Source organism: Lepisosteus platostomus, chromosome 1, assembly GCF_059453375.1.
Source record: "Lepisosteus platostomus isolate fLepPlt1 chromosome 1, fLepPlt1.hap1, whole genome shotgun sequence".
Classification (NCBI taxonomy): Eukaryota; Metazoa; Chordata; class Actinopteri; order Semionotiformes; family Lepisosteidae; genus Lepisosteus; species Lepisosteus platostomus.
Genome location: NC_142611.1, coordinates 25,467,958 through 25,493,721, shown reverse-complemented (window position 1 = coordinate 25,493,721; position 25,764 = coordinate 25,467,958). Strand labels below are relative to the sequence as shown.

General features: G+C 40.1%; 1 protein-coding gene across 4 annotated transcripts in view; it reads right to left on the bottom strand.

Annotated features, from left to right (window-relative positions):
• Nucleotides 1-25,764, bottom strand: part of atp8a1 (ATPase phospholipid transporting 8A1) — a 347,507-nt gene that overhangs the window by 263,459 nt on the left and 58,284 nt on the right. For all 4 annotated transcript variants that reach the window (XM_088627575.1, XM_088627593.1, XM_088627583.1 and 1 more), the window contains exon 2: nt 10,244-10,358. In XM_088627575.1, coding sequence (XP_088483701.1) covers nt 10,244-10,358 — 115 coding nt within the window. The remainder of the gene's footprint in view (nt 1-10,243; nt 10,359-25,764) is intronic.

Below are 25,764 nucleotides of genomic sequence, written 5' to 3'. Positions count from 1 at the left end.
GCTTCTGCCTAGCGGGAGAGCCACTGGGTCCAGTCGCCGCAGACGTGGTCTACTTAGCCCGCCAGGGTTACCCTACTCTCCTGGAGGACGCCCACCGGGAGATGGAGCTTCAGGCATTTCTCTGGGCCCTGGTGCCAACTGAGGTGCAGCGCCACGTGATGCTGGCCGCACCGTTCCCCTTGGAGCAGGGCCTTGCTCTGGCTGAGCAGGCTGATGGCGTATTCGAGGAGACCGGTGGGCACCAACAGAGGGGCGCACGGGGAATCAGAAGGGGAGGAGGAGACGGCCAGCGCGGCGAAGCTGGGGGAGCGACAAACAGCTGGTCATCTGCCACCGCTGTGGGGAGAGGGGGCACATCACCCGGGAGTGCCAGGCGCTGGATCCCCGGGACTCCGCAGGCCGTTGGGAAACGGGAGCGGGGCGGCCTAAAGGGGGGAAGGACGCCCTTGAGTGACGCTATCCCCGCTCCGGAAAGCCAGAAAGAGTGCTTCACCCTGCCTGCTGTGGGAAGGGTTGGCCACGGCCGGGGCTTATTTCTTCCCTGCCTCATCGAGGGCAGACCCTGCCAGGCCCTCGTCGACACTGGTTCGACCCTCACCCTGCTGCGGCCTGGTGTCCTGCTAGGCACCGAGGCAGCCTGACCCCCAGGGCGCTCACCGTGCACTTTGGGGCTGCGAGGGTGAAACACCCCTTCTATCTTGCCCCAGTCCGCGAGGACTGTATCCTGGGGTTGGACTGGTTGCAGCAAGTGGGTAGTTTGGCCGACGGCCTCCAGAATCCCCGGGGCTGGGGGGAACCGGCAGTTCTCCGAGTCTGACATCATCCGCCATTCACTGTCCATCCTCCCGCTTCTGACACCAATGTAATGAATTTGGGTGTGTTTATTTCTTCTCCGTCACCACCCGCCAGCAGCACTCCCGCAACCAGACGAGAGAGAGACACAAGACAAGCCCGCCAAGAGTGCGGGCTCGAGAGAGAGAGAGAGAGAGAGAGAGAGAGAGAGAGAGAGAGAGAGAGAGAGAGAGACCAAGGGGTGCGGAACCAGGGAACTATTTCATTTGCACACAGAGCAGTGTTTACTTGAACATGGAGATGCCATACTGAATAATTCCTGCACACAACCATTGCAGCGGAATTTGCATCGTTTGGCAGGGCTATGATTCATACAAGTGGTGGTGGATTTGGAGACAAAATGTATTTACATTGGGTTGCTGTAAGTGGAGCACTAATAAGCCCAAAGCTCTACTTATTATTTTACAAGAGAATGCACCTGATAAGTTGGACAGTATGCTTCTCAAAGCGCTTTACAGGATAACAAGAACAATAACAACAATTTACAAGTCCTGGGAGGAAAAATATGATCAATATTAATAATAACAATAATAATAATAATAATAACAACAATACTAATAATAATAATATTAAACTTTATTTTATATAGCGCCTTTAAAGGTGGCCCCTCAAAGCGCTTTACAGGATAACAACCGATGAAACAACAGTGGCTGGGGGTTGAAAATACCTGTGAAGCCGGTTGGTTCACAATGTACTGTAGACACAGAGACTCAGTAGCAATAGCAATTAGCAATATCAAAATAGCAATATTATGGACACACAATTGACTTTTGAAAAAAAAACTTTTTTTTGACAGCTGGTTTTTGTTGACAGCTTGACACAAGTTTATCAGTGAAAAGACTACGGGCATTCTTCCTCCCCCCTACATTCTCAGAGTAGAACAGAATTTATTATTAGCACAATTTATTACAGTGCTAAATTAAATATTATTGATTACTAATAGTTTATGCTAACACCTAGCTTTCTTAACGTGAGAAGTACTACTGTAAGTACTGTCAATATACTGTGGGAGAAATTGAGTATTGGTGTGTATTTTTTCTTTAAAATACCAATAATAGCAACATACAGTTTACATAATATGTTTATGTTCCTAAACTAATATCGTTTATGACCTTTATGACCTTCATTATGCTCCTCTGCATTTTATGCTTAGCTACTAAAATTTCCCTTTAATGGTAAAATTCCATATAAATATTCAATACTAAGCGGATTAAAAATAAAGAGATTAAATGATTAAATATTTTCACTAATGACCAATACACCACATTATCTTCCGTGTCACATTAACATTGGAATGTTTTTTTACAAGTGTCAAAAGAAGCAATACACAATCTGTCTCTTCTATAACTGTTCAGTTTGCAGAGAAATTCCGCCAGAGCCTCACAACATTGTCCAATAATACTCTTCTTGGGTCTAATTTTTAGTTAAGCAGGATTTGAGCTACAGACCATAACAGACCAAAAAACAGAATCCACCTGCGATTCGCGTGTTAACAAAACGTGTTTACAAAGAAAGTGAAATACAGTAATACTACCAGCTATATTGATACATAGATATAGATATTTAGATCCTTAAATTAATATCATTATTAATTTATTTAGATCTGTGATTACATATTCTCGATTATAAATACGCTGGGCAAACGTCCCGAGATCGAATTCTTCCGCGACGGGGGTACCTTTAAAGCGGAGACGACGGCACCGAAAATTTTTGGCGCGCCCTCTCTTTAAAGCCCTGGCCAAATACGAAGACAGTACGTACAGTTATAATTCAAACGGAATTAAAAACTACACATCCCAGTTACCATGGTGGTGCTTGTGATCATTGCGTTTAACCAACGAAACAGGGCGAAAAATCAGTCACATGACTTTGGGGCAGAGTTTCGAAAGCTTAACCTATCAGCAACAAAGCGAAATTTACACGATAGGCTACCTCAAACTGTCAGTTACACGACTGTGTATGTCGCTTAAGCCACTCCTATTTGGCATTTTAGTTATGGAGGCGAGAAGACGCCCCCCCCACCCCCCTCTCTGGGTGTCTGATTTGCCGCCATGTTTAACCGTCCGTGTCCGAATCGCAGTAGCTACGCGTACGAAATAAAGTTCATCCCAGCTACAAAACATATATATTTTTGTGGTAAGAGGGCGCAAAACATCAGTATTTACTGCTATTAATTACTGTACGATTTATAGTTGAAATCTGAGCCTAGATATAAAGTTAGATATAAAGTTAAAATCTCGACAAAGCAATGTAGGAAATACAGAGAAAAGAAATCCTTTCTGACATCTAAAATCAGTTTCGATCAAGGTCTCTAAAACGAACAAGAAAAAGAGGATTTTCGGAGGGCAATTACGCTGTGTTTATATAGGATAAGTGATCTATGAGCAATCTAATTTCTTGTTCGTTTAAAACAGTGAAATGTCAGCTGCAAAAGATCGCACCAGAAACAGCACTCTCTCTGCCTGTCATAGACGTTCAGGAAAGGCTGAATGAAGTCATGTCAAGAACAATAATTCGGTGATCAATAATAACAGTTGTAGGACAAGAAACAAAAGATAATGAAAACTTCTTTAGGCTAAAACTCAAGTTCATTCTACAAATTAAGGCAAATGAAAATTCAGGATGTTAAAGTGCTAGAGGTGTAAAAAATACAAAAATGCACATGAGTAAAAAGTTTTAGAAATGGAGCAGGTGTTGCTTTGAAATAAGCAAACAGAAAAAAAGCCATGACTAAAGTGCAGAAGAGGGATGCAGGAACACTTGCTTAGATATAAAAAAAAAATCACAAAAAGGTGTATGTTACAAAAGAACATGCAAACATGTTCATCATGTACATCAATTTCCCTTCACGATCAATAAAGTCTTATCTATAAACATGAAACAGAGTGAGGAATCAGAAAATTAGCATGCATAAAAAACAGCAATTCTGTCAATAAGCCCTAAATGAATTAATAGCAACCATGGTTTCATGGAGGGCTTCTCAGATAGTTGGGCATTCAGGTAGATTGCCAGGTGAAAGGATTTGTAAACATACTTTGTTAAAGCAAGTCAGTTTTTTCTGCAACACATAAAAGACATTTTTCCAAGAAAGTTTAGCCTTTGTCACTAATGAAATCACTAAATAAAGACATAAATATAGAAATCTTAAGATTTTGTTATTCAATGTTGGTAGCAGGATGAACTGTGCTAAGTGTATATTTTGTCGCAGCTTTGCTGCAAGATGTTAACAGTGAAAAAAGGTATTTAGAAATGAGTTATTTCAAGAAGAAAATGTTCAGAATAATTGCAAATCTAGCAGGATAGAGAAAGCACAGAAAACAGGCAGTTAGATTGATCAGATTAGTATGAAAAGTTATTTAGCAAAGGGAATGAGAAGAGTGACAAACTAGTATGCTTTAGATCTTTTTATCTGGACCAGGGAAAACTGATCATGTTTCTCTATAACAATAATAAAAAACTTTATTTTATATATCACCTTTAAAAGTGGCATCTCAAAGCAATACAGTAGATATAAAAACAGATAAAAGGACCACAGATTACAAAGTAAATACATATAAGAAAGACAAGCAGTTAGAGGTGCTACCAAAATTAGAAAATGAAGCAGATACAGACACTAAGTCTTCTGAAAAGAAAGGTTCTGAGGTTAGATTTAAATGCACTCAGGGTACGTGACTGATATCACTGGGAATACAAATTGAGAGCTCTGGGGTGCAGCTAGAGAAGACCCCGTCACCCACAGAATGTAGATGTTCTTGAGGACAGCTAGAAGACCAGAGTCAGACGGACAAAGGTGGGGAGTAGACAGATAATAAGCCATATACTGTAGGTACTGAATGAGGATGAGGATTTTGAAGTTGACTCGAAACCTGATAGGTAACCAATGCAAGGACTTGAAAACAGGTGTAATGCATCCCTGATAGGATTCTCGCTGTCATATTCTGAACATATTGAAGATTGCTCAGTGTGGATTTAATTTCCCCAGTGAACAGGATGTGCATTTATTAATTCTAGAAAAAAAAGCCTTTCTTGATTTCTCTAGTTCTTAGTTTCTCTAGTTCCCTTTAAAATAAACTATTATTCCACAATGCAGAGTATTATATGGACAGTATTTACACATGATATTTGTGATTTAAAGAAATGAATACAAGCAGCTTTTCGAGATTTAAGTGTTGGCTGAGTTATTGCAGGATAAAAAACTAGAGATGTTGGTAAGAAGATAATTTTGGGATAGCTGAGGAATACACTGATAACAAGAACACTTCCTAATGGGGTTAGGCATACTTTTGATGAAGATGATGAAGTTAACAGACTGTATGTTTACATAGATACTGAAATGAGGATTGTATTTTAGATTTTGTGTAGTTGCTAGCATTGAACTGTGTGTTGGATGCACATGAATTGAAGGAATGGGCAAACATCGCTGATGCGGATCCACAGAGCCAGCATATTAAGATGTTTATAATTAGAGGCAATTTGTTTAAATAACTAGGTATGGATACTGATGTGCAAGAGAGGTGGAAAGGCGGCTGTTTACTTAAGCCAGCACTATAAAATATTTTCTCAGTGAGATGCTGCCATTTCATAGTGGGTTTCTAACACTGTGTATAGTTCAATCCACACAGTGCCTTTACTTCCATCCATTTCTAATCTCTTTATCCAGTACAGAGGATTTGAAGCCTATCCCAGTAAGCAACGGACACAAGGCAGAATACACCCTGGACATAGCGCCAGTCCATCACAGGACAGACAGACACAAACACACACACACCAGGGCCAGTTTTCCCATAAACCAATTAACTTACCAGTATGTTTTGGAGTGCGAGAGGGAGTCATATCACACATATGGAGAAAAACCATGTAACCCAGAGAGAACATGCAAACCCCACACACACAGGATGGGACCTGGGACCCCAGTGCTCCAAGATAGCAATGCTAACCACTTTGCCACCATTATAAATGGATGGATATCTTAGTTATCTTTCTAGTTCACAGGTTTGCATGCAAAATTTAATTTTGAAAGCCACTGAGACATCAGGTACTACTGTTGTATTTATGAAAAAGAAACAAAACAAAAAGCATACTAACAACTGTGCCATCCTACTCCTTAGTTAATACATTTTATTATTCATAAACAGTTAACATTGTTAGCAAAATATTTTGAATTATATTTAACCCTATTTTTTCTTTAGTTTGTATTTAACTTATTATATGATAGTCAGATTTAATGTATATTTGAACAATGAAAATATATTTTTACAAGATGCGGGGGAAAGTGCAACAAATTATTACAGTGCTAAATTTAATATTGATTGCTAATAGTTTATGCTAACACCTAACTTTCTTGTAGATGTATTTAAAACAGTGAACTAAGTGTAACATACCATTCAGAAATACAATCGAGAATAGTTTTGTGGTGTTTGTATGGATGTATAACGTAACAAAATTAAAGACGATTAAAATCTGTAATCTTTCCACTTGTAATGTCATTAGACAGAACAAGACGTTTCTGCTTTGTCTAAGGATGGTATCAAAAAGTAGTCTAGGTGGTGAGAAAGCTGTGCTTAATGATAATTAAGTGACTTAAAAGTAAAATGAGATGGTTCATATTGCTTGATTAATTTTAAAAACTAAGTTATAAATGCAGACGCGATCGCTGCCATAAGCGCTCCAGGCAGTAGAACGTTCGTTCTGTGCTGCTGAGCTCCGCGCCTCCTCCCTCTCTCGGTGCCGCGCCCCTCTCTGACGGAGCGCAGTGGGCGGTACGCTATTTTCAGAGCCTCTGATTGGGAAAAAAAGACCTGCTGATCAGTTTCACACACCAGGAAGAGAAAAGAATGGGATTTTTTCTCTTCGAAACGTGTGTTGTCTTTATGAAATTCGTGTATTTTAAACGTTTAATTAAGAAGTAAAAACCTTACAGCGTACACAAAGATTCTGAGCTGATCACGAGGAAGAAAAATCACCAATTTTTCGCGCATAAAAAGTGGTTTTTAACTCTCGAAACCTGTTTTTCTATGTTTTAAAGTCGTGCAATGTCTAAGTTAAGCAGGAACACATCATTATATCTCATTATTTATTTATTTTTTAAAAAATTTAAAAATCGTTTGCCCAGCCTATTATAAAGCAGATAATTCCGGTCCTGGAATCTGACTGGCTGACACCCTTCTGAAGCGGTACCATAATCTCTGGTATACGGACGCCCCTGAAATTTGACTTTTTACTGTGTGACAAATTTTAAAGACTACTTCTTAGCGTAGATAAGAAAGCATAGATAAAAAAGCTTGGATTCTCATGTATCTGGTACAAGTATCATTTAAAACGTTGTGCTCTTGAGGATCCTTGTGATATTTTGAGCTCTGGTTGAATCTTAAGTGTCGCAGTTTAAATAATTTTTGTTGTTAGAAATTATGAAATGCTCTGTTAAAAGCAAGGGAGTTTTTATGAACATTACAGTAAAAGAAAATGCCTGACAAAGTAGGACAGATTCCAAGTGCTTGTACGAATGTGCTAAAGAAAGGAGCAAATAAAGTCATTTATTCCTTTATCATATTGGCTAACTAATGTCCTGTCCTCCTTAGTTAGATCAACGAAGTGCTGTGGTGTTTGTCAAAGAAAAGAATAAAAGTATTTTAGTTTAAAATGACGGTTAGAAAGAATGTGGACCAGCGTAATACTTTGAGTTTACAGCTTGTCCAAAGTCATTCATTATTAATACTCTTAGTAATATCTTCGGTAAAGGCTTTGATGCATAAAATATTTCTGCATAATTAAAATATTTATGATAAAGTTAGGTTGTGTACTTTTGACCAACTGAGCAATCTTGCTTTCATAAAATATACCAACTTGACTGATGATTAACATGCTGTAATACACAGTTTAAATTTAAAAGCTCAAATGCTGTACATGAGAGGTTAAGCTTTATTGGCAGTTTTACAAGGTGATTCCGGATACTTTCCGGCATGACGTCAAATGACGCGTTACACCGTGTGATACTGCGTTTTCATGCGACACGCCCATCGGGGTGTACCGCGAAATACCCCACGCTTTGAATGGCTGCATCTGTATGTGACACTTTTGGTGTGTTAGATGTCAGTGAAACTTTAGATCCATTTCTTTAATTTAATATTTAATATGGAGTCATGTAATAAAGGTACATTTTGGTAGCTAAAATAACCATCCAAAATCAAGCATCAAATTCTTTAATATAGATCACTTACTGTGGTGACTTTGGAAAAGTCTTGACATGCTGACAGCAGTGTTTCCCATGAATACTTTCTGTCATTATGTTTGGAAAGACTTAACGTGCTTGTTTTAACTACATTTCCCATGAACTTTCCCATGAAGGTTCAAATTAAAAACAATAAACACCATATACTTGAAGAAACATAAATATAATAAGTACTTATAAACCATCATGGCTGGGTGGGACCTGCAGGACCCAAGGAAGCAAAATCTTGGATTTCTCTGGGAGAGATGTAGGTGTTTTGGGCAGCTTCACAATCAGTTTTTCAAAGTAGTTTCTACTGGGTTTTTCTCGTGTTATATTGATATTATCTGTTCCTTCTCTGATTGATTAACTTCTTAATTACATATCCCCTCAAATGGGAAAATGTTTTTTTCTCATATGCTTTTGCACAGGAGCTTATATATTTATTTATCTAAAATAATAATTTAATTGCATATGTTTTGTTTGGTTTGTATTACACAAAATGAGGAATATTATCTAATTTGCACAAATTGTATTGTACCGCAATACTTTTTGTGACATCTTAGTTAACAGATGCTTAATTGTTTAATCTAAAAATGTGGATGTGTTGCTTAAACCAGAAACAATTAGATTTTGCTTCATGAATCCAAAAATCCAAAATTTTGGTAACATGTTTCGTAAAGTTACTGAGGAATTTTCCTTACTGCCCCTTCTCGTTGTAATATAGTAAACAATGTGTTGATTTTTTCCCTAGAAGTTTTGTTATTGTTTTTAAGTATACAGTACAGAAATGCAGGAACAAAGAACAGAAATGTATAAAAAGAGAGCATTTTATGAAAATACTAAAATCGTTTCAATTATTGTCTGCACTTTGCTTTTCAGGGTTTTTTCCAGTTCTGTAATGAGCTGCAGCCATTCTTTTTGAGAAGCAGTAACCACACTTTCCCAAAACAGTTCAATAATTATGACAACACATTTTTTAATTATAATATGCTGTTTTAGTGTGTGGTTTCACTTCCTCTACAAAGCAATTATAACATCAATAATTTTTACTATATTAATAATTCTATTCATTTCATATATCACAATATAGTAAATATTACATTGATATTCATAATAACTGTAGTAATAACATGGATGAACCCCCGTAGTGTAGAGTTACTGAATGAAAACCAGTTTTAGCAGTACTTGACTTCTAAACCAACAATGTTCAGGATGCTCGGAAAGAGTAAGGGAATTTAAAGATGCCCTTAAACACAGATCGCTACTATATTTTTTACATGTATACTTGCTTTTAAATATTAATTTTTTAAAGCCACTATTATAATCTAATACATTTTTATATCTGCATTTGTTGGGTTTTTTTGTTGCCATGAGTGGTTGATATAATTAGTTTTTATAATCATTTGACTTGATTGCATGGTTATAGAATAGTTTGAAATCCATAAGCTTGGCAGCCGATAATCAATTGCAGTGAATCTTATTTGGTTTTTGGTAGCAGCCTGTGACAGCTGAGCGAAGCTGTGCCTCCTAAAAACAGCACAAATAATGATTTCTGATTTTCTCTTAAAAACAAAAAAAATAACTGCCCAGCACGGCTCTGACATGGATGTGTGATACAAACTATTGATACCCTGCCCAGCAGCACTGTGGATTTTAAAATATGCATTTACTTGCAAATTCACTCCTCTCTGTGTCATCTCCTGGAAAACTGTCTCAATGTGCAATATATTAGTGTTCCATTCAAAGAATTAAACACTCAATTTGGGGATAGGGAAACATGGTTTCCCAAAGTCCCCTATTACTGTACTTATCACTACAAATGTAAACTGTCCTTTAGCATCTTAGTGTTCACTTATGCTTTAAGTACTCAGTTTTCAATAATGATGGATGGGGACTTGTATGCTCACCAGTAAGTAGACCAGTTAGTATCTCAAAGATAGGGTGAATAAGATATATCTGATAAACTGCACACCAAAAGATACAGTACTAGAACAGGTGCAATATAATATTTGATCTAGCTTTCTTGTTTCAGTCTACAGTTCAAATCTGAATATATCAGTATAGCCCAGCTGTATGTGAAATGGGATACTTTAAACAGGACATCAAAGTGATGCTGAACAAGGCGAACTCTTCCTGAAAAGATCTTTAACATATTTAATTGCATAACAGTTCATAGCTTACCTGACATGATTGCTGCAGAATTTAGTTAACTGGGGTTGGTTAATAAATATCAATCTCCTGTCTTCTTGGTCTGCTAAAGATGTTTTTTCTGAAGTGTCTTCTGTCTTCTCATAGCCTGAAATGGGAAGTAAAACCAGAAAATAATAGTACGATTTCAACTTGGGCACAATAAAAACATGTGTGTGAAATGTGTTTTTTCTTAGCTTGTCTTATATTCAGCTTTAAAGGTTCCAATCCAAGCAACATAATTTGCAGGAAAGTCTCTAAAGGTTAACAATCAATTGATAGTATGTAGTTTGCTAGGCAGATACACGTCTGTGATTATTCACTTGGTAAAATTTAACTGGAGCTTTGTGAGAGTTTCTTGTCCTTTTATTAAATAATCGCATTCATCTTAAGCATACAAAAAAGAAAAACAAAACTTTAAAAACATTTATCTCTTCTTAATTGACCGACTTGATTCAGATCTGGTGAGTGAGAAGGTAATGTCATAGGGATACCATATGTTATCTGTGTCATAGTCATCAAACTATTGGGCAAGCACATGTACTCTGTGGATGTGGACATTATCACTCAGTACCATGAAGTAACCATTGTCATTAATGTCTTCTAAGGGAATAAGAAATGAGTGCACCCAAACCATGCCAGGAAAATGCACGGCACACCAAAACAAGACCTACATTTTCAAAAAAGTGCATAAACCAGCAAAATACAACAAACTTAAATGTGCAGATTCGTCCATTCAGAATGCGCAGGGAATAATGCAGTACTTTGTGGTTCAGGTGCTGTGGGTTTACCGCACCTTTTTAAAAATACTTGTGGGAGTGCACTACTTTGTAAAACCGCCAGGTAGAGCAGTGAAAGCTTAACATGGCATGTGAAGCATTTGGGCTGTCGCCAGAAAACACCTGGTTTCAAATCTTGGTCAATGCTTAGGGACAATCTTTTTCCAATGATAGAATTTAAGTTGTATACTGTGTAGACTTTTATAAATTTTAAACCGTGTATTAGAGCATGTTAAACAGAATTGTAATGGATTTGTGTTCTAGGGCTTGTGCCCTCGCCAGTCTCACCCTAGTTCGTGCCTCACTGCATCGGCTCGAACCCAGGTCTGAGATTTGAAGTCGCAATTCTGAGATTTGAAGTTGCAATTCTGAGTTTTTAAGTCATAATTCTGAGATATAAAGTCACAATTGCGAGATATTAAGTCGCAATTCTGAGATACAAAGTCACAATTGCGAGATACCATAGCGCGTTTTTTTTTACTCCCTGGCGGAAACTGGCTTCCATACACAGTAGATGGTAGTGGTAGCTAAATATAAGAAAGTACACAACAGAATTCCACTCTCTTCATAAATATTTTATGTATCAAAGTCTTTAACGTGGTGACTTACAGTGTGTTATGGAAATGTTTTAATGTGCTTGCTCTAACATTAACATAACATTATAAAGATTATATACTGTACTTCAAAAAAGTTATAATGTTTTATTATTTTCAAAGAACACACCACTTGCTGTAATTGAAAAAGTTGTAAAAAAAAGTTATACTGATTTAAAACCACTTGATAGTTATATTAATATGGAATCGTGTAAATAAGCAGCTAAAACTATCACAAGTGGATGTTTTGGAAACATTTTGACATTTGTTTTTTCTATGTCATTATAATGGTAATGGACAAAGCACTCATGGTAAAGTAGTGCACTCTACCCAGATGGTTGAAATCCCAATCAGAGCATTACTTTTGATTTGTTTCTCACATAGCTGAATACATAATAATAGTTCACTATTATAACATGTTGTGAACGCGTTTGCCTCTTTCAGGTTTACATCCAAATTGAGAAAATCTATATTTTGTCTTAATCCAAATTTCAGCAATGAGTAATCAGCCAAAAATGTATGTTTAAATTTAAAACTTTAAAGCGTATATTGTACTGTACAGTACTGCACACTCCAAAGACTTACTGGGAGCATTTCTGGCAAAATTGGCTCCCACGTGAGTTTGTCTATCTGGATTAATTATTATTCAAAATGCATGATACAACCCCGTACCACACGAAATTACCCAAAGTTCACCCCGTTGTACCGCAGTAAGTGATTTGGCTGGCAAAATGACCGACAGGGGCACTTAAAGGGAAAATTTAGTAGCTGAACATAAAAGGAAGAGAAGCATAAGGCATCTGACGGCCATAAAAGATATTAATTTAGGAACATAAACATATTATATAAGCTGTATATGGCTGGTATTGGTAGTTTAAAAAAAATACACACCAGTATTCCACTTTTTTCCTAAATATTTTAAGCATCAAAATCTTTCAATCGGTTACATACTGTTTTGTTAAATAGTTTTTTGTGCTCCTTCTGACTATATTAAGTTTATATACTTCATAAAAAGTAATAGTTTATATGAATATTTGAGCTCGTTATCGTACTAAAAAAATGCATACTTTTTAGAATTTGAAAATTTGTATTATATATGTATTTATATAGCTAGTATAATTACTGTAATCCACTTTCTTTGTTAACACGTTTTATTTTTAATTTGACTCATTCACGCATGATGAATTGTGAGAGAGTGATAGATGGAGACAAGATGGAGGTTCTTGTCAAAACTACATTCCCCAGAATGCAGTGGGAAATAATGGGCCACACTTGGTCACCTGACCAGCTGATGCACTGCATCAGAGAGAATGACTGAAGGATTACCCCATTAAGAGTGAGTTCATAAAGCCAGAATTACGCACTATACTATTAATATACTATTACGATAAGCACATTGTTTAATGGCGATGACATTACCCATGTCTATATCACTGTACAACACAGGTTTGAGTCGGAGTGTCTGTAAATAAAACAGCGCCTTCAAATACATATAACTACTGCATGATTTCTTTATCCGTTTCAGCTAAATGAGGGGAATTAAATCAGTCAGAATTTTGGTGTGCCAATTGCAAACTCATCAAAGCAATTTACAAGTTCTGGGAGGAAGAGCCGACAGAACAAAGTTGAACAGTTTTATTAACAGGCTGTTTCGTGTTCTTCCTAAGATTGTTGAGCGCAGTGGGGGACATTCGGGAATGTGATTTCACAGATGCTTTTGTTTTGTCTTGCATTGTCAGATTGTGTATCAATTAAAGCATTTAATTAAACATGTGTTTACAATTTTAATAAAAAATAAATGAAAATAGTATGAAAATATCTTCTCAGCTACTGGCCCGCTGGGGGGTAATGGGGACTCTCCATTGTAAACATAAATGTAAAGCCCTAAAATAAATACACTGTAATAAATAACATGTTCTGCATTTACCTTTTTCTTAAGTGACAGACAAAAAGCAGGGCAATGACTTTCTCTGCAAGCTAGTCGAAGAAGTAAGTAGGTGACTCAAGGCTTGAAGCCCAGCAGCAACAAATAATTAATACAGTGTGTGTTCTCCTGTCACAGTATAAAATAGAACAATGTAGAGTACATAACGTGGTTATGTATCGGGAATGTTTGCAAAAAGCTGAAGAAGGATTCACAGCCGAAAAGTTGTGTTTTCTCTCTTCTCTTATCGTCATGAAATAAACCTATTACTTGTTCCTTAACAATGACAACATTCCATGAAACTAAAAATTCCTTCCCAACCCCCAGAACTGTTCTGTTCTATTCTATTCCATTACACAGTGGGGTGTTGACAGTCCTAGCCTTTGTGAGAAGTACGGAGCTGCTTTACATAAGGTAGCTGCAATTGGATATACTGGTATGTAAAAGTTAATTCCAACCTGGCAAGAAAAGACACAATTTATAGATGTCTCCTCTATAAATTTTCAGTTTACAGACCGTCCAAGGTAATTTATGATGAATAATATCTTCCATATCACATTAAAATTGGAACGCTTTTTACAGGCGTAAATCCACCTATTTTCTAACCGCTTTATCCAGGACAGGTAACAGTTTCACCCCTCCCCCTACCCTCTGCCTGTCTGACATGTTTCTTTTAAGTACATTGCTGTCAATGTTGTAGCAGCAAAATGAAATGCTTGGAGTTTGTAATGTAGGGCTCTCTGAATTAGTTAAAACTTTGCTGCAGGTCAAATAAATGTATTTCCCACAAGCTATACTGTAGTGGCAGTACAGTAGTAGTTTGAAATTATTCATTGTTATTCATAAATCACTTAGCTTAGAACATGTTGTGATATTTATAAATATTATAAATGTCTATGTAGTGTTAATAATATTAGCTATTTTAGTTTTTCAAAAAATTTGTAGTGACTCATAGCCGTTTCAGGGACGCCAAATATGTAATGTTAGTGGCTCTCTGAAGGCACCAGTTCTGTAGGGTTTGGGCATTTACTGAGACAATTATTAATTGTAGCAGTAAATCACAAAGTTGATTCTTTTGATGGCTTTAGAGTCCAACCATGCGACATAACTCAAACAACGCACTCACACAGGTACTAATACACGAGGATACATTTATTAATACATAGAATATGCCTTAAACTAACAGATCTTATCGAGAGGGTTATCAGAATACAAAAGATATATTCGGTCAGTTACAAAGAGTTACACATATCAAGAGGACATACGTTCAGTATATCATTCATTAAGACCGTTTCGTAAAGTGAACTTGGTTACAACTTCTACATTAGATACTCAAACAAGTACATAACTCTTAGGAATTAAATTGATATCAACTGGTTTGGATAACAATTGAATTCTCGAGCTGTAATGCATTGAAGTTGAATACTCATCCAATCTTTGGGGATTCAGATCTCCTGCGGGCACAAAGAAACAGTTGCAGGCTGTTGCTGTCCAATCCGCGCTCTCTGGCTCGGTGCCAGGCTGTGCTGTGCGGCTTGCGACGGTGCGCTGCTGATGCTCACTGACCGGCTAGTTAGTGTTGGCTTTAACTAGCAAAGTTTGTGCACAGGAGAAAAGATGACTGTGGGTCCCAGCAAGTCAGGAAGAGGACCGGTTCGTTCCTAATGAAGAGCTAGTTCTGAATAGTGATTCAGCTGTCCACAGTTCCGACCTGTTCACGAGGCCTGCTGCTGGTTACTCTCTGGCAACCTCCACTCTAGACTCTTAGAACAAAGGAAAGTTCTGGCACTCGGACACACTGGCCGTTCCGTGGTTGTCCGGGCTGAGTCTCAGGATGGTCAGGAGGCGCGCTGCGAGGATGTCCTGCCCTTGGGAGCCTTCTGCTCGGCCGTCCTGCCCTGGAATTCTCCTTTGAATTCCCTTTAGAACAGTCCACAGAATCCTCTCCAGAATCCCTTCTGAATCTTGTTGAATCTCTGTGTTGCCTGTTTTTACCTGGAGGAACTTCAGCTCATTGATTGGCTGAAAGTTCCATGGGCATCAGAGTCCCACGTGGGTTACTCGGCCCTACCAGTCCCTGATTGGTTGATCAAGGTGAGATATGAGTCACTTACTCCTGACACTTAGGAATGCAATCCAGATATCCAACTCGCACTCCCTAGACAGATAGGCGCCAATGGATGACCATTGATCATGATAGCCAGGCTTAGCTAAGTGCATCCCCCTTTGGGAGCTGGTTTCTTATCACAAGAAAACATCTTAAATCAGCTTGCATGAATTCTTTCTCTGTGGCTGCACCACAGAGATGAACAGAGAAATTAGGCCTAATTTGGGAAAGCTCAGAAACACTTAATTCTGCCTTATTAATAAGCCTCACCGCTACATATCCCCCCTTTTTGAAGGCCACGAAGTCCCGAGGCATTGTTGCCTTCAAAACAAAACAGAGTTAAGTGATGTCCCTTGCCATTAGAACATTAATCTTAAATGTCTACATTACTCCTCGAGAATTCATACCGGAACCAGCATTGGATACAAACAGGATGAATAACATCTGGAGTATGTATAAACACGGTAGGAGACATTATCTAAGTCTAGGAATTACACATCAGGAAGTTCACTGTCAATATCTGATACCTCTGTAGTAGATATTTGGGGAGAAGTCACTTCCTTTCTTTTGACATGCTACCTTTGACTCATTCATGCTACCCAGAGTACATCTTGATGCGAGAGTACAGCATTCAGAGTACACTGTCAGTCATGATCCAACTACCCGGCAGTAGTGTTACAATAACAACGGTTCCTGTTCCCAGCCCTCCGATAAACCACAACACCTGTGTTGGTTATCTGCTAGGGTGGTTTGGAGGTTTGTTCCATTAAAGCAAACTAACTACCTGTACCTCTTCAGGGCTTACTGTTTCTTGGATTTCTATCCAATTCAATAGTGTGGCACCTGAAGGCATCCAAGACCTCAAGTTTGGTCTTATATTGTCTGGTTCCAGACCGTACAGTGTTAAGTTACCATGCTATGGCCTCCTCGGGAACTTACAGGAAAACTGTTTGATTAGGTAGCTGCATTGCGGTAGCTGTATCATGCCCATCACAAGTCATAGTGTCAGTTAAATGTGGTGTGCTGACCAGCCATTTACTTCCCACCTGCTCTTCATGGGGTCCATTAACCTCCCTCTGCTCGTTAGTAGCTTTACACCCTTCATTGGTGAATCGTTTAGACACAGCCAATGGATAGCTTTGGTAGCCATACCCATCTCAAGACTTGGAACCGAATTCAATCTTGGATTGCCTTCTGGGTGAGCTATGAGCGATGGGGTTAATGTCACATACTCCTCTACTGAGAAGAGTGGAATCAAGTGGGTTGGGAATTGTGCCATGGCTAGACTGGCCACAGTGGCACTAAACTCCCTTAACAGGTCTTGTGTCAACATTCTGGCCTGTTGCACACAAGCATAAACCCACTGTATAACACCAACAATCATGTCCACTGTTTGGGGAATAAGGTTTAACCCTGTTGCATAGGAAGTTGCCTGTAGGGTTTTCCCTAAGCTTTCCAACTTTTGCTGCTGTCGATACAGTCTGTCACTACCCTCTGGCCTCTCTGACACCTGCCTTCTTGGGGCAGTCAGGGTGAGAGTGCCAGTAGCACACAAACCTACCAGAAAAAGCAAACGTGCAACAGTGGTGGCAGCAATCAGTCCTCCCAAAAGTATTTTCGGGCGGCTGATCCCAGTCATCTCCTTCTGAGTGACTGTTGCCTTTCTAAGCTGGCGCAGCGTGTACATGGTGTCTTTCTCAGTATGCCCTGTGGCATCTTGGGCACCAACATCCTGGAAATCTGGGGAGATCTGACGCAGCTGCTGATGCTGCTCCTCCTTTTCCAGGGCATCTGCTTTTTCGATTTGTTCATGCCTGTGCTCTAGGAACCCTGCAGGGGGCGGTGCAGCGGTGGAGCATGCCTGACCCACGGCTGAGTGGTCATCTGGAGCACCTGAGTGATCTGGGATTGTTACCCTATTCTCACTGTTCAGGTCCACCCTGCACACTTCCTGATTGAGGAATCCCTCTATCGGCATGTTTACAATCGTTCGCTGGGCGTGGGTGTAGGACACCTGCTCACTCCCCCTTTCCCTCGCTAGGGGTTCAGGGAGCTGCCCCAGCACTGGGATAGCTAGTTCACTGTCTTTGAACTCACTATCACTCACCAGGCCCATGTCAGTGCAGGCAGGGATTCTGACACCTCTCTTTGCGATGTCCTGCACTGGCAGGCGGGTGACTTTACCATCCAGCTCCAGTCTGGGTGAACCACTGTTGGTCAGACTCAGACTGACAGACTGAGCTGGTGGCTGTAAGAAAACCGGTTTGGCTTTCATTCCCTGTCCCTTCTGGGGGACTGGGTGTGTTGGCAACCCTGCCGTTGAGGCAGGAACAATCAGGTCAGTCTCACTCACTACCTGGTAGTTGTGAGAAATAATGTTACCTGACTGCAGGTTCCCTGGGTCAAAGCAGAGGGAATCGGCATCTGGGATCAGGTGTGTCCACAGCGCAGTAGTCTCAGCGTCCAGCTGGACCTCCTGTCTAACCTGTGAATGTTGCACCAGGGGCACTTGGCGGTGGCCCTGTGACAGCTGCTCAAGCAGTTCCTCACTAATAGAGGACCTCTCAGGGCTAAGGGTGAGGGCTACATCACTAACCTGCTCTCCTGCCATCTGGATCCCTTCCACCACTGCAGGGTGGTGTTCCTGACCCCTCTTGGGTGCCAGGGTGCACAGGGAAAGCTCCTTTTCATCGCCAGGTGGGGAGATCTGCTCCTCTTTAGGGATGTAAAAGGTGTGTGCTTTACCTGGTGGATCAGGCGGCTGCTTGGAGCACCGCTCCTGTGGCAGGGAGGCTGTTGTGACCTCAGCCGGGACACAACTTCCCTGTATATTCGGGGAACAAGAAAATATTTTTATTTCTTGTCCAGAGGGAACAGAAGGAATCTCTGCATGGGCTTCTGTGTTCGGTGGGCACTGTGTGAGCACAGTCTGCCTCTTGGCCCCCCTTTCCTTCTGTACAGAAGACTTAGGAGCCTTGACCTGTTTCCACACTTTGCCTTTCTGGTGATCCACCAAAGGTTCCTCTCTGAGTCGCATGCCCTTTTCTTTTTCTACCCGTTTGAGCTTGCCGTGTGACATCAAACACCTTTCAACCTCAGTGTCAATCAGTGTCTCACTGGGTAAGACATCTCCCATGGCAGCCTTGAGGTAAAAGCTTCCTGCTTTTCCTCTCTGTTTTACTGCCTGCTCTGTGACTTCAGGGGTGGAGTCAGCACTCGCTTGGGAGTGGCTTACCTTATCCAGGCAGGAACTCTTCCGCTCAATCAGATAGACTGAGGGAGGGAGAGGGGGCGGGTCTCCGCCTCCTCCAGTGGAGAGTATCAGCTCATTCACGTTTCCGGCAGCCTTGGGGAGCGGTTGTCCCTGTCTTAATAAAGCTTGTTCAAGCCTGGCCAGGCGGGCGGCTACTGAATCCTTTTGTTCAGCTTTATCTAGCCCTTTCCCTCCCCCGGTGTTCTCATGGCACTTAGGACGCTGGGTGCGGTCCTGTGTGAGTGCTTTGGAACGGGGCTTAGCCAGCTCAGGAACCTGTGCTCCTTCGAGCAGGAGGGAGTTAAGCCTGCTGGCTCTGACGGCGAACACAGTCGCTTTAACAGCTTTTTGCTCAGAGCGACTTTGGACATCATACTCCCAGGCTTTCTGCACGAATCTCTTAATATCAGTCATTTTCATGGTCTGTGCATCTGTATGCATTAAGATCATCTTTCTGACTGATGGGTGGAGATTCGCAATGAATAAACCCTTGAAATGTCTGTTCTCTTCGCAACCCTCATCATTTCGCCCTGCAAAATAAGTTCGTCTAAGTCTCTCGTAATATTCGCGAGGGGACTCTGCTCTCTCGTGCTTAATGTTAAGAGCGGCGGCTATCGCAGCAGTCGGGTCAATAAACGCACTGTATTCTTCGATAAGTGCTTGACACAGCTGCTCAAAATCATTACAGACTTCTTTCATCTGCCTAGCCATCCACTCATGTACAGCTCTGCTGGTAGTTTTCCTGACCAGAAACACTTTCTCGTGTTCTGTGGCGTTTGGCAGGTACTGCAGGTTATACCTGAGGTCCTGAATATAACTCTCGATATTATTCTCTGACACTGCCGGGTCAAATCTCTCTATGTCCTTCGCTAGCTCTCTCAGAGAATGGAGATTTATCCTTCTAGCTTCTCCGCTGACGAAGATATGGAAGAGATCGTGGTCAGACCTGTCGCTGCTAGAGAGAGTGCTTAATAGCGATTCGAATTCAGACCTTTTACCAACCATCGTTAAACTTAAAGAGTATTACTTTTAAGTACGAAATCACAGTTTTACCACAGAAAACCACAAGATCAAGTATGCAATCAACCCGGTAGATTGCAAAAGATCACAAAACAATCAAGCACTGCTTAAAGAGCAAGGGGAACTTTTTTTTCCTTTCGGCCTTCAGCACACTGTATTGTCGTGTATGAAACCCGCGGCGTTTTATATGAATTATTCGCTTGGTTGACTCATTTCAGTCTTGCCACGCCCACCCAGGGACGCCAAATATGTAGTGATTCATAGCCGTTTCAGGGACGCCAAATATGTAATGTTAGTGGCTCTCTGAAGGCACCAGTTCTGTAGGGTTTGGGCATTTACTGAGACAATTATTAATTGTAGCAGTAAATCACAAAGTTGATTCTTTTGATGGCTTTAGAGTCCAACCATGCGACATAACTCAAACAACGCACTCACACAGGTACTAATACACGAGGATACATTTATTAATACATAGAATATGCCTTAAACTAACAGATCTTATCGAGAGGGTTATCAGAATACAAAAGATATATTCGGTCAGTTACAAAGAGTTACACATATCAAGAGGACATACGTTCAGTATATCATTCATTAAGACCGTTTCGTAAAGTGAACTTGGTTACAACTTCTACATTAGATACTCAAACAAGTACATAACTCTTAGGAATTAAATTGATATCAACTGGTTTGGATAACAATTGAATTCTTGAGCTGTAATGCATTGAAGTTGAATACTCATCCAATCTTTGGGGATTCAGATCTCCTGCGGGCACAAAGAAACAGTTGCAGGCTGTTGCTGTCCAATCCGCGCTCTCTGGCTCGGTGCCAGGCTGTGCTGTGCGGCTTGCGACGGTGCGCTGCTGATGCTCACTGACCGGCTAGTTAGTGTTGGCTTTAACTAGCAAAGTTTGTGCACAGGAGAAAAGATGACTGTGGGTCCCAGCAAGTCAGGAAGAGGACCGGTTCGTTCCTAATGAAGAGCTAGTTCTGAATAGTGATTCAGCTGTCCACAGTTCCGACCTGTTCACGAGGCCTGCTGCTGGTTACTCTCTGGCAACCTCCACTCTAGACTCTTAGAACAAAGGAAAGTTCTGGCACTCGGACACACTGGCCGTTCCGTGGTTGTCCGGGCTGAGTCTCAGGATGGTCAGGAGGCGCGCTGCGAGGATGTCCTGCCCTTGGGAGCCTTCTGCTCGGCCGTCCTGCCCTGGAATTCTCCTTTGAATTCCCTTTAGAACAGTCCACAGAATCCTCTCCAGAATCCCTTCTGAATCTTGTTGAATCTCTGTGTTGCCTGTTTTTACCTGGAGGAACTTCAGCTCATTGATTGGCTGAAAGTTCCATGGGCATCAGAGTCCCACGTGGGTTACTCGGCCCTACCAGTCCCTGATTGGTTGATCAAGGTGAGATATGAGTCACTTACTCCTGACACTTAGGAATGCAATCCAGATATCCAACTCGCACTCCCTAGACAGATAGGCGCCAATGGATGACCATTGATCATGATAGCCAGGCTTAGCTAAGTGCATCCCCCTTTGGGAGCTGGTTTCTTATCACAAGAAAACATCTTAAATCAGCTTGCATGAATTCTTTCTCTGTGGCTGCACCACAGAGATGAACAGAGAAATTAGGCCTAATTTGGGAAAGCTCAGAAACACTTAATTCTGCCTTATTAATAAGCCTCACCGCTACAAATGTTTATTTCTTTTAAAGAAATCTCACGGTGACTGCTGGGATCAAACCCCCAACCTCCAGCATGCAAGGCAAACGCCTAAGCCATTATGCCACATACATAATCACTTGGGAATGAGTTAAAAAGACATTTACAAAGGAAGTGTACTACTGTGATCATTTGAGCTATATGAATATAATTATACAGTTATCAAAACTTACTTTGTATGATTGGAAACGTATACATGATCGGATCAACTAAATGCTTCAAAGAGGCGCTCTTTTCATTTGGTTTAACAGTCTGTGCAGTACCAAAACAATCAGTTTAAACAAGAGAGTGTGGTGTTACTTTTTGTCAATGAAAAAATAAAGTATTTTCGTGACGCAACAGTTAAACTGATGCAGACGGTTACGAAGAAAGTGGACCACAGTAATAATTTAAACTTTCAGCCTGTCCAAGGTCATTCATTATTAATACTATTAGTAACATCATCCATAAAGCCTTTGATGCATAAAATATTTCTGCATAATTAAAATATTTGTGATGAAGGTGGAAGGTTGTGTACTTTTGTCCAACTCAGCAATCTTGCTTTTATAAAATATGTTGACTTTTTAATGTTTAATGATTAACATGCTGTTATACACAGTTTAAAATGATTAAAAGTCTAAAGAGTATACAACTTGAATTCTTAATTGGAAAAAGATTGTCCCTCGGCAGTGATTGTGATTCGAAACCGGGCGTTTTCTGGCGATAGATCAAATGCTGTACATGAGACGTTAAGCTTTATTAGCTCCACCTGGCGGTTTTACAAGGTGATTCCGGATACTATTATCATGGTTTCTCGATGAATAAGTTCTTCACGGAAGTTTGAAGTTAAACAATTCTAAACAAGTAAAATTTTTTACAATTGCCAGTAACTGGAGATCAGCTTATCAATATGTTGAAACTGTACCACAACAGTGAAGACAGACGTGTTACACCTTTAAGTGAGTCAGTGACACACTCTGTTCTTTACTAATGTACACTGTCTAGATGTGGATGGTCTTGTTACGCAAAATATTTTAGACCAAAGAGCTCACTTATTAAACTCCAAGATCCTTAACTGATTTGAATTTCTATTTGCCTAATTTAGCTGAAACAGAAAAAAGAACACGTATTGGAACGCACTCTGTTTTATTAACAGACACTCCAACTCAAACTTGTGTTGTACAGCGATATAGATGTGGGTAATGTCACCCTAATTAATCAATGTGGTTATCGTGTAAATCCAGCTAAACTAGAAGATTTGCAGAAGGTGATATACTGTACATTATTTTCTGGAGCACGGTTTAGTTCAAACAAGGAGGTTCATTGTTTATAGGTACCAAACCTCGATGGGATGTCACGGTTTTGCACAGATTACAGAAAAGTAAACACTGAAACTCCACTGTTTAACCATAATCAAGGACTGATGCACTGTTCCCTTTTGTAATAGGGTTATTCCCAGGAAATTAGACACAAGAAGGGCATGGACAATGTTGTGTGGCTCTGGGAGAATTTTTCTGTATTGTGAATATAAAGGGTTATAGAGAGTTATAGAGGAAACATGCTGTGTATTGCCACTTTTTGCACTTGAAAAACGTTCCAATTTAAATGCAATACAGAATATAGCATTCATAATATTAATTAATTAATGACTATGAATGAGTTGTAAGATGGAGCTCTAGAGAAGACACGCTGAGTCTCGTCTTTTCCAGGTTCCTGGATTTATCTATTTATTTTCCAGATGGCTGCTCTTCTATTTTTATAAAAAGCCTGTACTGCCTGTAACAAGTTGAGTCTCTGACACACTCTGCAGAGTGACAGCAGGACTCCCAATATTGTAATATTGGAATAAAGACTTTACTCAGGTGAGAACTCTCTCTTGTGGCTTCCTTGATAGGTATATTTCCATGACAATAAACACCACTTACTATGCACAAAAAGCGGGTGATTTTTTTTTCCTCATCATCAGTTTAGTATCTTTGTGAACGCTGTTAGTTAAACTTTTGCTAACCCAACATGAAACATATACACAAAAAAAATCACACTCTTCTCTTAAAACCAGGAATTTAAACCGGGAATTACTTGGCTAAAGCTGCATCAGTCACTACTGGGAATGTGTACTGATGGAGAGTGGAATTACAGCCCACATCCAGTTTCTCTTCCCCCTACTGCAAGGTGATAATGTGCTAGCTGGCTGGCACGAAACAATCCCTCCTGTGCTCTTTCCAAGCTTCCTGGAGATGGTCTGGAGGTTCATTCATTCATGTGAATCTGAACCGCATCACTGAAGCAAGCAAGGTAATGCCATGGCCTGATTTTCCAGTTCCAGTGACGTCAGAGAGAGAGACCACGGACGCCGCAGCTGCTGCTGAATACAAACATTTAATAATATATAATTAGATATTATAGTTAATTATAGATATAAGTACAAACAGTGGTGCTAGAAGTTTGTGAACCCTTTAGAATTTTCTGAAATTCTACATAAATTTGACGTAAAATGTGATCAGATCTTCATCTAAGTAATAAAAATACATAAAAAGAAATAACACACGAAAGGATATTCATTCATTTATTGATCATAATTATCCAATATTAATGTCTTTGTCTGAAAAAATATGTGAACCTCTAGGATTATCAGTTCAGTTAAGGGGATAATTAGAGTCACTAGTGTCAATCAATGGGATGACAATCAGGTGTTTGGGTGGCCCTGCCCTATTTAAAAAACATAAACCTAAGTCTTCACTACCAAAGTCTGGTCTTGACCACAAAGGTTTGTGAAAGCGTGCCATCCCTTGATCAAAGCAGATTTCTGAGGACCTCAGAAAAGGAGTTGTCATTGCTCATCAGGCTGGAAAAGGTTTCAAAATGATTTCTAAAGACTTTGGGCTTCACCAATCCACTGTCAGGCAGATAGTGTACAAATTGATAAAATTCAACACCATTGTTACTCTCCCCAGGAGTGATCGTCCAACAAAAATCACTCCAGTAGCAAGATGTATAATATTCCAGGACATCAAAAAGAACGCCAAGGTAACATCTAAGGATCTGCAGGCCTCTCTACTACTGGCTAATGAGTCCACCATCAGGCAAACACTGAACAAGAATAGTGTGCATGGGAGGATAGCAAGGAGGAAGCCATTACTCTCCAAGAAGAACATTGTTGCCCATTTTAAAGTTTGCTAAAGACCACCTGGATGAGCCAGAAGACTACTGGAAGAATGTTCTGTTGACGGATGAGTCAAAAATAGAACTTTTTGGCTTAAATGAGACACATTATGTTTGGTGAAAACCAAACACTGCATTCCAACATAAGAACCTCATCCCAACCGTGAAACACAGTGGTGGTAGTATCATGGTTTGGGGCTGCTTTGCTGCCACGGGACCAGGACAGCTTGCCATCATTGACAGAACTATGAATTCTGGATTGTACCAGCACATTCTACAGGAGAATGTCAGGGTATCCATCCGTGAATTGAAGCTTAACAGAAGGTGGGTCCTGTAGCAAGACAATGACCCTAAATGAGAAATGAGGCAAAATTCCTCCAAGCCGACATGCGGGACTGATCAACAGTTACCGTAAATGTTTGGTTGAAGTCATTCCTGCTCAAGAGCGTCACACCAGTTACTGAAAGCATAGGTTCACATAGTTTTTCTGACAAAGACAATTAATGTCGGATCATTTTGATCAATAAATGAATGAAAAAGCATATCCTTTTGTGTGTTATTTGTTTTATTGGGTTCTCTTTATCTACTTTTTATGACTTGGAAGAAGATATGATCACATTTTAGGTCATATTTATGCAGAAATTCAGAAAATTCACAAACTTTCTAGCACCAATTTCTATTACACAACTCATTATATAAAGTTTATAAAGTGTTACTTTACGTCATCACACAACTACGCCCGGTTTTCAGTGACTGGCTTAGGCACTCCAGGCAAGAAAACTCCTAAAACAGGCAGACTGACCATCTGGCCCTGGGCAAAGATGATCTCCGACAGTGCATCTAACAAAGAGTCGTGCTTATGTCTTCCACCGGAAGTACCCCTGCGTTTTGTGAGTCCTGCGGCATGTACAGTGTAGACTGTTCCACAAGCAATGTGGATAATTTTAAATGCCATAAATGTTTAGTTATAGTAGAGTT